The sequence below is a fragment of the Mobula birostris genome, chromosome 7 (assembly GCF_030028105.1).
Source record: "Mobula birostris isolate sMobBir1 chromosome 7, sMobBir1.hap1, whole genome shotgun sequence".
Lineage (NCBI taxonomy): Eukaryota > Metazoa > Chordata > Chondrichthyes > Myliobatiformes > Myliobatidae > Mobula > Mobula birostris.
In genome coordinates this window covers 177800978-177814579 of record NC_092376.1, presented here as the reverse complement: position 1 = coordinate 177814579, position 13602 = coordinate 177800978, and the positions used below count along the sequence as shown (strand labels likewise).

At 49.4% G+C, this 13602-nt stretch overlaps 1 protein-coding gene across 1 annotated transcript in view; it reads right to left on the bottom strand.

The window, feature by feature from the left end:
* Positions 1-7567, bottom strand: part of LOC140200997 (protocadherin-10-like) — a 78981-nt gene extending 71414 nt beyond the window's left edge. The window contains exons 1-3 of the mRNA XM_072264633.1: positions 5078-7567; positions 2573-2634; positions 1359-1484 (exon numbers count right to left, since the gene is read on the bottom strand). Coding sequence (XP_072120734.1) covers positions 1359-1484; positions 2573-2634; positions 5078-7567 — 2678 coding nt within the window. The remainder of the gene's footprint in view (positions 1-1358; positions 1485-2572; positions 2635-5077) is intronic.
* Between the last annotated feature and the right edge of the window lie 6035 nt (positions 7568-13602).

Sequence of the window (13602 nt, the reverse complement as noted above, 5' to 3'; positions counted from 1 at the left end):
GGGCAGTGAATTGGGATATTTTCCTCTCGCGTACAATATCTTGTCTCTCTCTCTCGCTCGCTCGCTCTCCCGTCCCTCTCTCCCCCTCTCCCTCCCCTCTCTCATTCTCTCTCCCTTTCTCTGTCTCTCTCTTGCTCTCGCTTTCTTTCTCTCTCATTCTATCTCTTTGTCGGTCATTTACGCTTGCTCTCTCTGTCTTCCTCTCTCCCCCCTCTGTCTCTCTCCCTAACATCTTCTCTCTCTCCCTCTCTCTCTCTCTGCACATCAGAATTAATTGATGTTATCGGCCTGACGGTACGGCCAAACAGAGAAGAATAAACGGCAGAGAAGAATAAACGTTTGCATCAAAGCTTCTGAGCGCTCTTCGTCGCGCTGAATATTAATTCTGTTTGCGGTGAAACACGCTGGTAGAAACCACAGCTGCATCGATTTGTAGATGTGGTGAAAGGGACAGCGCGATTCAGATCGATTTGTTCAATAAAGACGATGTCACTAGCAATGGCCTGTTCAACTCCATAGCCCAACATACACAAATTAATAACGTTCCGATCGCAAGCTGGAGTGAACTAATTAGAAATTAAGCAAAGAATTCTAAGATGTGACAGCCGATCACTTCTTAATGGAATCCATCATAAAATACAAGAGCATAAGACATAGGAGTAGAATTAGGCCATTCAGCCCATCGAATGGAGGGTGGGGTCAAAGGATTCAATTGTAATCGCATTTCAAGTTCGAGTTCAATGGTCAGTTAACCATACAAACGTATACAGCTAAACGAAACCTCGTTCCTCTGGGGCAAGGTGCAAAATACAGTGCATACAGTGTAGTCACACTTAGAGTTCCGTTAGCACGTGGGTTGCGCCATATAGAATACCGGAAGCAAAATTAAGACGGGTGGATCCCCCTCTCCAATTTAATTGCCCTCCCAAAACTTGTTCGGGCGAAAACGCAGGCCTATGATGGAATAGGAGAGGGCTAAGAAATGAGCGCTCTTCAACATGATGGGCCGACTGGCCTTTTTTTTACATGTGCCTGCGTGATATTATAATGTGGAAAACTTATCTTCAAAACAACTCGGACCAGTCTGGTGACATTGAAAAGGCAGGTTTGCCAGCCTCCATACCTCGACTCCCCGCCCGAGCACCCCGCTGTGTCTCGGCGATGACGAGCACAGCGTGAAAGAAAGGATGATTACCTGCCGCGAATTGTTCGCGTCGCTCTAATACAAGGACACTCAGTGCAAATCTGTCTACTCAAGAAAAGATTTTATCAAAAGAAGTAGCGGGCAGTGTAAGCTTTCCTCTGAAGGCAATGCCTCCCTCGGAATCCGTGGGTGTCAATGGACAGTCAAAGCCCACCCGGCCCCATTCCGGCCCCGTCTCTGCGTTCGGAGTCGGATAACTTCAGATGAGCTGGGGCAAGCGTGGCTGCTGTTCAGGCTCAGACCTCCGGATCGTCCACCCAGAGGTCGCGGGTTCAAATCCCTGTTCAGCGGACAGGAAATGTAAATCGGGTTAATCAGAACTCGCAGCATCAGTTTTTTTTTTGCTAACTTGTCTAGGTCCTAAAGGGTGAGGTCTCTTAACACCATAAGAATAGGGAGCAGAATTCCAGCATTCGGCCCATCGAGTCTGCTCCGCCATTCATCGTAGCTGATTTATTATCCCTCTCAACCGCGTTATCCAACCTTCTCCCCATAAGTTTTGACACCCTTACTAAACAAAACGTATCAACTTCTGCTTTAAATATACCCAGTGACTTGGGCCTCCAGAGCCTTCGGTGGCAATGAATTCCACCACCTTCTGGTTAAATAAATTTCTCCTCGTCTCTGTCCTAAATGGACATCTTTCTATTCTGAGTCCTCTGGTCCTAGACACTCTCACTGCAGGAAATACCCTCCCCGCGTCCACTCTATCTCGGCCTTTGAATATTCGAGAGGTTTCAATTAGATCCCTCCTCATTCTACTAAACCAGCGAGTGCAGGCCCAGAGCTCCTCATACCTTAACCCTTTCATTCCCGGTATCATTCTCATGAACCTCCTCTGGAACCTATCCAATGCCTGCACATCTTAGATAACGCGACCAAAACTGCTCACAGTATTCCAGGTGTAGCCTGATTTATAAAGCCTCTCAGCATCACATCCTTGCTTTTATGTTCTAGCCCTCTCCAAATGAATGCTAACGTCGCTTTGGACTTCTTCCCTCCCCCTCTATCTCGATGTGACTCCGGGCCCACGTTAATACGGTTGGACTCTGAACGAAACCCTGAAGTGATCCACTCAATCACTCGGTTGACGGGCAGTCCAGGAGAACCCGAAATGGCACCCCGCCACTAGCTGGCGAAGGCTGTTCTCTATAGTACTGTACTAGAACACTCACGGCCTGCCAGTGCTCTGTACGAACATATATTTCGGGCGTGCTTGGAATCCTAATCATGATCTTGTGAAGTAACTTACCAAAAAATTAATTTGTAAGTTGGATGTAATGAAACGATTAAAAGTGACTACAGTTTACCTATTTATTTAGAGATACAGCGCAGGAATGGCCTTTCCGGCACCGCCCAGCAACTCACCTAGCCCAATCACTGGACAATTTATAATGACGAATTAACCCGCTAACCGGCAGGTCTTTGCACTGTGGGAGACAATAGACAATAGGTGCAGGAGTAGGCCATTCGGCCCATCGAGCAAGCACCGCCATTCGCTGTGATCATGGCTGATCATCCACAATCAGTACCCTTTTTCTGCCTTCTCCCCATATCCCTTCACTCCGCTATCTTTAAGAGTTCTATCTAACTCTTTCTTGAAAGCATCCGGAGAATTGGCCTCCACTGCCCTCTGAGGCAGAGCATTCCACAGATCCACAACCCTCTGTGTGAAAAAGTTTTTCCTCAACTCCGTTCTAAATTGTCTACCCCTTATTCTTAAACTATGGCCTCTGGTTCTGGACTCCCCCAACATCGGGAACATGTTTCCTGCCTCTAGCGTGTCCAATCCCTTAATAATCTTATATGTTTCAATCAGATCCCCTCTCATCCTTCTAAATTCCAGTGTATACAAGCCCAGTCGCTCCAATCTTTCAACATATGACAGTCTCGCCATCCCGGGAATTAACCTCGTGAACCTGCGCTGCACTCCCCCAATAGCAAGAATGTCCTTCCTCAAATTTGGAGACCAAAACTGTACACAATATTCGAGGACACCATCAAGAACATCGAATTGCATCACAGAGAGCGGCGGGAGTTGGACCCGGGACGCTGGCGCTGTAAAGCGTTGCGTTCTTCCTGTGACCGCTTGGGTGTCCTCCCACATTCCAAAGATGTGCAGGTCAGTAGGTTAGTTAGTCACATGGGTGTAATTGAGCGGCGTGGGCTCTGTGCCAGGAAGGACCTGTTATCGTGCTATCTCTAACCAAAGTACATTTACACACGTCATACAGTCATACAGCGCGAACCTTCGGCCCACTATATCTCAACATTCGGACCGTCGCCTTTTATACCATACCTTTTAATGTTATTTCTTGCCATAGTCAGAAAATACACAAAGGACAGAACGCTAAGGTCCTGGGTTAATCGTCAGATTAAAGGGAGAGCGATCTGATGTGCATGGACGGCAGCAGGTCAAAAGAAACCTGTCCGCAAACACCAGCGTGATTCGTCCCTTATATTTGGAAGGCACGGTAGAGTAGGGGTTAGCGTAACGCTTTACAGTACCAGCGACACGCCTCAATCCCGCCGCGGACTCTAAGGAGTCTGTACGAGTAGGTTTGCCCCGGGTGTCTTGGTTCCACATTCCATATACGTACGGGTTAGTAGGTTATTTGTCACATGAGTGTTTGGGCCTGTTGCCGTGTTGTATCTCTAAATAAAAATATATCTGTGTGAGATGTAGCTTCAAACAGTAGGTTTTAACACGAAACTGTTAATTTTCAGGAATTTAAGAGTTGGTCATCTTATACTTTATGGTTACCGTTTAGCTGTTTCGCCACTTGATAGACCTTAGGATCATCTTTTACACCAGCGAGCTTTCCTCCGCTAACCTCACAGACAATGATTCCTTTAATATCAAGAAAGCGCTGCCATTATCGGAAATATTATAGTGGGCATGGAGGCACATAGGAGACAGTAAGGAAGAACGGAGCGGAGCCTAGCCCTGACCGGAAACTGATACTGCGAGTTGCGATTGACAGAGTTTATTTTACATTTCATACAGTTCACCGACAAAACGTTTTGCTACAGTGTGAGGGTAACTGGGTGGGGGCAAGGAAGATGTTGGGGTTGTGTTTAGGAGATGTTTCAGATGGTAAGTTATGATCTCGAGGACGGTGAACTTTAATACATTAAGGGCGTTCAAAGGGGAGACACGAGAGATGATGGCAGATGCTGGGATCTGGAGCAACGCATAAGATGCTGGGGGAACTCTGCCCTGTGGAAGTCGACGTTGCGGGCCGGGACCATCCACCAGATGCTGTGGGAACTCAGTGGGGCAGAGGGCACCTATGGAAGAAAATGGGCAGCCAGCCCGAAACATCCTCAGCCCACTTCCCTCTACACATGCTGCCCGGCCTGCTGTGTTCCTCAAGCATGTTGTACGTTGTTCACTCAAAGAGGAACTAGGTGTATACTTGCCGGAGAGGCGTGGAGGAAGATCGAAAGCTGTGAGGCTAGACAGTTCCTTAAAAAGGTTACCCCTGGCAGCGTTTAGCTCAACGATGACACTAGGACAGAGAGTTGCTTATTATTTACAGTGTAATGTTTACCTGTGCTGCGCACTACATACACTTTGAATGATATTTTCTAAATAATTTGTAATAATATTTAGTTTTATGTGCTTTGTCTAGTATATGTTTTTGGATGCACTGTGGTAGGGGGGAACGTTGTTTCGTTTGGTTGTATATATATATATATATATGTACAGTTAGATGTCAATGAACTTGAAGTTAATCTCTCTGTTCGCCCGAAGCCCGTTGACAGTACCCTCCTCATTTGGGGTTTTAATGTATGTGAGGATGGAATAGAATGACGGTTGTTAAAGGAAAAAGAAATCTTATCAGGCTCCTGAAGGGTCAGCAGGCTCACCTCCCCCGATGCTTTGGAAGCGACTCCGGACATCGGACCTTGGCGCGCCGTCACTCGGGCGTCGCGACCCCCCTCAATCTGGTTGTTCTGCGGCGTGTACGGCTTGAGGAACATGAAGTCGCTTTTAGCCGACTCCGGGGTCAGGCACACCTTGTAACAGTAAGCTTGAGAAGGGAGTCGGCAGCCGCCGGCTTCCGAGCCGCTCGGGGTTCCCTTTGTACCTGCGGCCAGCTGGACATTGACATTGGATTTCTGATACACCTCGCCGGAGTCCCTCCTTCGACCCGGACAAGGTTTGGAGCAGCAGGTGATCACCGGGCTGGCGTGCCCGCGGGTTCGATTCCTCTGACACCTGATGAGAGCCAAGACCACAATAGCGACCAGGAACAGGCACGAAACGGAGCCCAGGGAGATGATCAGGTAGAGGGTTAAATCCGAGTGAGGCTCCGGTTCGCTGGTCAGTTCCGGCTTGCTATGAACTAGACCATCCACCACCGTTAATACGATGGTGACGGTGGCGGAGAGCGGGGGCACGCCGTTGTCCTTGGCTTGAACTACCAGCCTCTGCTGGCTGGAGTCCTTGACCCCGAAGCGCCTAGCCAACCTGACCTCCCCCGTGTGCACCTCCAAGTTGAACAGGCCACGCTCACTGGCCCGAAGTAGCCGGTAAGAGACCCGGGCGTTCTGGCCCTCGTCCGCGTCCACCGCCGTCACCTTGACCGCCAGTGCGCCCGCCTCCGCCCAGCGCCCTACCGTCTCCTCGGCCACCGAGCCGTTCCGGGCCAGGGGCGACACGATCACCGGCCCGTTGTCGTTCTGATCCAGGATGAAGACGTTGACAGTCGTGTTGCTGCTGAGCGGGGTGAACCCGGCGTCCTGCGCTTGAATCTGGATCTGGAAACTTTTAAGTTGCTCGTAGTCGAAGGAGCGCAGAGCGTAGATGTTACCGTTGTCGGAGTTCACCGAGACGTAGGTGGAGATAGACATCCCCTGGATCCTGCTCTCCACCAGGGAGTAAAAGAGGTAGGAATTCTGGTTCTGGTCCGGGTCGACGGCCGTAACCGAGCAGATAGAGGCGCCCGGCGCGTTGTTCTCCGTGATGTAGACGGTGTAAGACGGCCGGGTGAATCGTGGTGCGTTGTCGTTGACATCCGACACTCGAACGGCGATGGTTGTGTTGCTGGAGAGCGAGGGGCTTCCCCCGTCGCTAGCCGCCACCGTGATGTTGTACTCGGGCACCGCCTCTCGGTCCAGCGGGCGATCGGTGACCAGCGTGTAATACTTTTTGAAGGACGGCAAGAGTTTGAACGGGAGGCCGCCGAGCAATCGGCAATTTACCCGGCCACTGGCTCCGGTGTCGCGGTCGGTCACGCTGATCAGGGCGATGACAGTGCCCGGTGGAGCATCCTCCGGGACGGGGCTGGACAGGGATGTCAAAACGACCTGCGGCGCGTTGTCATTCTCATCCTCGATCTCCACTATAACGTTACAGTGAGCCGCCACGGCGTTCGGACCCAGGTCTTTCGCCTGTACGAAGATCTCATACACGGGGACCTCCTCATAATCCAGCGCTCCCTTTACCCTCACCTCCCCGTTCTGGGGTCCCACCGTGAAGAGTTCCCGCACCCTCTCGTCGGCATGGTTGCTAAACGAGTAAACGACGCGGCCGTTGGTCCCTTCGTCCAAATCGGTGGCGTTCAGTTGGATGACCAGGGTCCCAGTGGGAGCGTTCTCCCTCATCCTCACCGTGTACACGGTCTGGTCAAAGACCGGCACGTTGTCATTGGCGTCTAGCACGGCTACGGTAATGCGAACGGTACCGGATTTCTCGGGTGTCCCGCCGTCTACCGCGGTCAGCACCAGCCGATGAAGGGCCAGTTGCTCGCGGTCCAGAGGTTTCTCCAGGATGAGTTCGGCCAACTTGCTGCGTTCGCTGCGAGTCTGAACGTCCAGGAGAAAGTGCTCGTTTGGCGACAGGCGGTACGTGCGGAGAGAATTGGTGCCAACGTCCGGATCCTGCGCACTTTCCAAGGGAAACCGAGCTCCCGGAGCCGCCGACTCGGTAATCTCCAGCCTAACGTGGTTTCGCGGGAAACTGGGGGCATTATCGTTAACATCCATAATCTCGATTTCAGCCTGATACAGTTCCAAGGGGTTTTCGATCACAACTTCAAGGTTGAGGAAACAGGTGGGACTAATACCGCAGAGTTGTTCCCGGTCCATTTTCTCGTTCACGAAAAGAATCCCGTTCTCCAAATTCACCTCCAAATATGGCTTTCTGGTACTGGAAACCATCCGGAACCTGCGGGCGGACAGTTCGGCCACGTTGAGTCCCAGATCATCGGCTATATTCCCAACGAAAGCGCCGTGTTTCAGCTCCTCGGGAATAGAGTACCGAATCTGTCCGGAAGCTCCCTCTAAAATCCCCAGCAAGATCAGCAGAGATAAAACGAACCCGTTCAAAGACCGGCTCCCATCCGAAGCAGACATCACAACAGCAATGGCCCAGACTCCCTCCGTCGCTTGCGCAAGTGAACTCAAATCTATTTTTTCTCCCTCTTCCGCAAACATAAAAAAAACTTTATTTTGGCGTGTTTAGATTGTAGGGAAGCCTAACCGGGCCAAGTCGGCGCACTGACATCCCGAATTCGTACATGGGCGCAAAGCTGCCCATTTCAAGCGCGTCTCCCCACATCTCCCGCTGCCGCCGGTCCACTGTTGTACTGACAGCTTGGGGGATGTTCGGAGCGTTGCTGCTCGCTCGCCCCCTCTCTGCCTTACTACTGTGCTTAACGCTAAGACGGGGAAGGAGGAGGGGAAGAGGGGAGGGAGGAGGGGAGGAGTGGGACCACCGGCTCCCCGCCTCATTGGAGGAACCGTGCTAACAGTTTCTAAAGGAGACCGTTCACCCGCGAGGCTGCACATGGCTAATGTGCCAAAGCTCCGTTCCGGAACCACCATTCCCATTTGCGATTCAATTTTAAAAAAACAAATATATTTTCTGGAATACATATTATTATTTGTAAATTTATTTCCGGTAATATTACTTCATGTGTTTTGTGTGAGTTATAAATACTGTGTTGTGTAGTTTTGGTCCGGAGGAACGTTGTTTCGTTTGGCGGTATATGTTTGAATGACAATAAACTTGAACTTGCCTTGAAATCCGAGTCTTAAGCGATTTAACTTCTCTTGAAACTGAACAGATTCCCAATCCATGGTGTCGGTCCTTTTCCGCCACAGGTGAGAAGCAACAGCTCATATTCCGATTTCTCCTTCAAGTAATTTTAACTCCCTCTTCCCTCTTCCTTCATTCCCCACTCTGACTTGTTACCTATTTGCTTCACCTGCCTATCACCTGCCCTCTGTGCCCCTCCTCCTTCCCTTTCTCCCGATGGTCCATTCTCCTCTCCTATCAGATTCACTCTTCTCCAGCCCTTTTGCCTTTTCCACCCATCACTCCTCAGCTTCATTCCCTCCCCCAGCCACCTGGTTTCACATATCACCTGCTACCTTGTCCTCGTCCCCTTCCCCACCTTCTTATTCTGGCACCTTTCCCTTTCCTTTCCAGTTCCGATGAAGGGTCTGGGCACAAAACGTCCACTGTTGATGCATTCCCATAGATGCTGCCTGACCGACTGGGTTCCTCCAGCATTTTGTGTCCGTTGAACAGATTTTGCCTTTTTCCAATCTCAGTCCAAGTTTGCCCGCACATGGGGGTAAGGTATTGGTGTGGGTGGAGACTTGGTTAGCAGACAGGAAGCAAAGAGTGGGAATAAACGGGACCTTTTCAGAATGGCAGGCGGTGACTAGTGGGGTACCGCAAGGCTCAGTGCTGGGACCTCAGTTGTTTACAATATATATTAATGACTTGGATGAGGGAATTAGATGCAGCATCTCCAAGTTTGCGGATGACACGAAGCTGGGTGGCAGTGTTAGCTGTGAGGAGGATGCTAAGAGGATGCAGGGTGACTTGGATAGGTTGGGTGAGTGGGCAAATTCATGGCAGATGCAATTTAATGTGGATAAATGTGAGGTTATCCACTTCGGTGGCAAAAATAGGAAAACAGATTATTATCTGAATGGTGGCCGATTAGGAAAAGGGGAGGTGCAACGAGACCTGGGTGTCATTATACACCAGTCATTGAAAGTGGGCATGCAGGTACAGCAGGCGGTGAAAAAGGCGAATGGTATGCTGGCATTTATAGCGAGAGGATTCGAGTACAGGAGCAGGGAGGTACTACTGCAGTTGTACAAGGCCTTGGTGAGACCACACCTGGAGTATTGTGTGCAGTTTTGGTCCCTTAATCTGAGGAAAGGCATCCTTGCCATAGAGGGAGTACAAAGAAGGTTCACCAGATTGATTCCTGGGATGGCAGGACTTTCATATGAAGAAAGACTGGATGAACTGGGCTTGTACTCGTTGGAATTTAGAAGATTGAGGGGGGATCTGATTGAAACGTATAAGATCCTAAAGGGATTGGACAGGCTAGATGCAGGAAGATTTTCCCGATGTTGGGGAAGTCCAGAACGAGGGGTCACAGTTTGAGGATAGAGGGGAAGCCTTTTAGGACTGAGATTAGGAAAAACTTCTTCACACAGAGAGTGGTGAATCTGTGGAATTCTCTGCCACAGGAAACAGTTGAGGCCAGTTCATTGGCTATATTTAAGAGGGAGTTAGATATGGCCCTTGTGGCTACGGGGGTCAGGGGGTATGGAGGGAAGGCTGGGGCGGTGTTCTGAGTTGGATGATCAGCCATGATCATAATAAATGGCGGTGCAGGCTCGAAGGGTCGAATGGCCTACTCCTGCACCTATTTTCTATGTTTCTATAACTGAACAACAATAAAGAGCCCTTTGAGGGCAGTTGTTGATAAAATGGCGTTTTTCACTGAAATGCAAATAAAATTTACAGGATTGGCACATCTGAGTTTTTTTTTGACTAGCCTTAATTAACTTATGTGTGTGTTCAGCTCGCTCTCTGCGAGTCCGTACAGACCAGGTTGTAATCCACTTGGAGTAACAATAGTGCGGTCATTCTAGTCGAGAATCGTACCTGTTAGTGGGTAGAGACCGATCCAGGGACTACATATTCTCGTGCAATGTGGGCAAGAGTAAGAGGTGTCTGTGGTTACTGTTTGGGTTGTTTGATTGCTCAGTCCCTCCTTTCCCAGCTGCCGTTTGTTCTCTATGGTACAGCCGAGGTCGTTCTTGTGTAGCACATCCCCCTCATGAACAGATTTCTTCCAGGTGTATCTATGCGTGCAATGTCTTCCCAGTCTTTAGATGTAACGTTGAATTTCTTCAGGCTGGTTTTGATTTACGCACACAAAATGCTGGAGGAACAGGTAACATCGATTTCTCCACCCGCAAATTTCCCCCTCCCCGTTCTCTAGTCTTCTATTCCCCACTCTGGTCTCTTATCTCTTCTCCTCACCTGCCTATCACCTCCCTTCAGCGCTTCACCTTTCCCGCCCACCTGGCTTCAGCTATCACCTTCTAACTATCCTCCTTCCCGTCTCCCTAGCTTTTTATTCTGGTAACCCCTCCCCCTTTCCAGTTCTGAAGAAGGGTCTCACCCCGAAACGTCAACTCGTTATTCATTTCCATGCTGCCTGACCTGTTGGGTTCCTCCACCATTTTGCATGCTTTTCTATTGATTTCAAGCATCTGCAGAATTTCTCGTGTTTATAACTTTGATGTTATAGTTGAAGCGTTTCACTTGCCCACCAGGAGCCCCTGACCTTCCTTCAACTGGGAGTAAAGCATCTGTTTGGGAGACGTGGATTAGGCGCCCGATGACATGTTCTATCCCTTGGAGTTGGTGTTGCTTTGTCGCTTAAAATACAGAGGAAGGGTTGTACTGTCAATGGTGGCAAATTTCTGATAAAATATTAAACTCAATCCCTCTCATAAAGACCATTCAACAAAGTTACACTTACAGAATGTTTATGCTGAAGCCGCTGACCGGGTGTGGCTAAACACAACTTTGATGAACAGTGAACAGTGCCTCATATTTGATACGCTGGGTGTCAGGAAATGCAGAGTCTGTTTGACCCAAAAGCAGAGCAGCAGCTGGGCCCAGCAGGTAAGTGCGATTATGAAGAAAGCAAGCAATGCCTCTACTTCCTTAGAAGTTTGCAACATTTTGATAGACTTCTATAGATATGAGGTGGAGAGTATATTGACTGGCTGCATCACAGCCTGGTATGAAAAAAACAATGCCCTTGAAAGGAAAATCCTACAAAAGTGGTGGATACTGCCCAGTTTATCACAGGTAAAGCCCTCCCCACCATTACCATTATAACATGGAGCATTGTTGCAGGAAAGCAGCTTCCATCATCAGGGACCCCAGCCATCCAGGCCATGCTCTCTTCTCACTGCTTCCATCAGGAAGAAGGTACAGGAGCCTCAGGACCCACACCACCAGGTTCAGGAACAGTTATTACCCCTCAACCATCAGGCTCTTGAACCAATGAAGGTTCTCAGCCTGAAACGTGGGCTGTCTGTTTGCCCCCACAAATGCTGCCAGACCCGTTGAGTTCCTACAACATCTTGCTTGTTGCTCCACATTTTGGGCCATGCCATCCCTCATGTCCATACTGAAAGTAGATCCTTGTTATCAGGTCACTCCTCTGAGTGCTACGGGTACCATGTAACCCAGTACTACCTGTCGCATGGTCGGGTGGTCGGCGACTAAACCGGCTCCCCCACCGGGCTTGCCTGGTGAGGAGGGTGGCTAGACACCCTGCAGGATGAAAACAAGACCTGTCAAAGGGCGGATGAAGCCTCTCGTAAGGTCAACGGCCATCTAGAAAACACGTGCCGTGAAGCACGGAAAGGGCATCCTTTACATCGAAGCTTGGTCTGGCCATTCACTGCAACAGAACTTCCCCCAGCTGTCTTGGACCCCACCATGCCGCTGGATCCGGGAGGGGATGTCGAGAGGGTGGGTCTGGACCTGTGCAACGCCCTACTCACCTAAAATCCACTCATGCACATGCTGTTCCTTTCTGAGGAGTGGTACTACCCCACTAACTGACTGAAAGGAACATCATCATCCTATGGGATGGATAGCCAGAGAGACAGGGAGAGAACCTTGTTATCTACGGCTGTGGTGGAAATTGCTCTCTGCAAACCGACTAATGTTCTTCCAATACATGTATCATGGCTATAGTTGGAAGAACTTTGATGGAGGAAAATGGGTTTGGGACATTATTATGTATTGAAGTGGGCTCTATCAATGTAAATCTTTCTTCAAACCATAAGACCGTAAGCTGAAGTAGCCAGAATTAGGCCATTCGGCCCATTGAGTCTGCTACACCATTCCATCATGGCTCATTTATTTTCCCTATAACGTTTGACGCTCTGACTAATCAGGAACCAATCACCCTCTGCTTTAAATATAACCGGTGGCTTGGCCTCCTTAGCCATCTGTGGCAAAGAATTCCACAGATTCACCACTCGCTGGCTAAAGAAATTCCTCCTGATCTTCATTCTAAAGGGATGACCCTCTATTCTGAGTCAGTCCCTCCGGTCCTAGACTCCAGCACCATGTGAAATATCCTCGCCACATCCACTCTATCTAGGCCTTTCAATGAGATCCCCCATAATTCTTCTAAAGTCCGGTGAGAACAGATCCAGAGCCATCAAACTCTCCTCATACATTAACCCTTTCATTCCTGGGATCATTCTCTGGACCCTCTCCAATGTTGGCATATCTTTTCTTAGATAAGGGACCCAAAACTTCTCACAGTACTACAAGTGTGATCTGTCCGGTACTTTATCATGTCAGTGCCTCATAGCCTTGCCCAAAACAAACGCTAATTTGGCACAACTAGTCCAATCGATCGATCTATCTATTTATTTACTTATCTGCTTATTTATTTATCTATTTGCTGAGTCACCTACCTGTCTATCTTTCTATTAATTAATTTATTTGTCTGTTTACTTATGTGGCAGTACATTGTGGAGAAGGCCCTTCTAGCCTTTTGAGCCACACCACCCCAGCAACCCCACAACCCCGATTAGCCCGAACCTAATCATGGGTCTATTTACCATGATAACTAACCTACCCAGAACATCTCTGGACTGTCGAAGGAAACTAGAACACCCAGGGAATCCCCACACGTTCCATGGGGAGGATGTATAGAGACTCCTTACAGAATGGCACCAGAATTGAACTCCCAAACTCTGGAACGCCCGGAGCTGTAATAGCCTCACGCTAACTACTATGCTAGTAGTTCGACCAAGATTCCCAACTAAGCTAGTTCTCATATCATCATTCAAGACCCAAGATCGTTTATCAGACACTATCCAAGTCTGGGAGCCCAGGCCAAAGACTGGAGTTTGAAAGCCCAATGCCTGCGAGTTTGAGATTCCAGGCCCAAGGACTGGAGGCCTGGAGGTGGCCTGTCCTGAGGTTTGAGGCCTGTGTGAGAGGGCGGAAGGGTGGGAAAGGGGTTTGCTTTGCTGTTGTTGACTTGTTCTGTTCTGTTACGGCTGCCTGTGTTGTTCTGTATTATGTG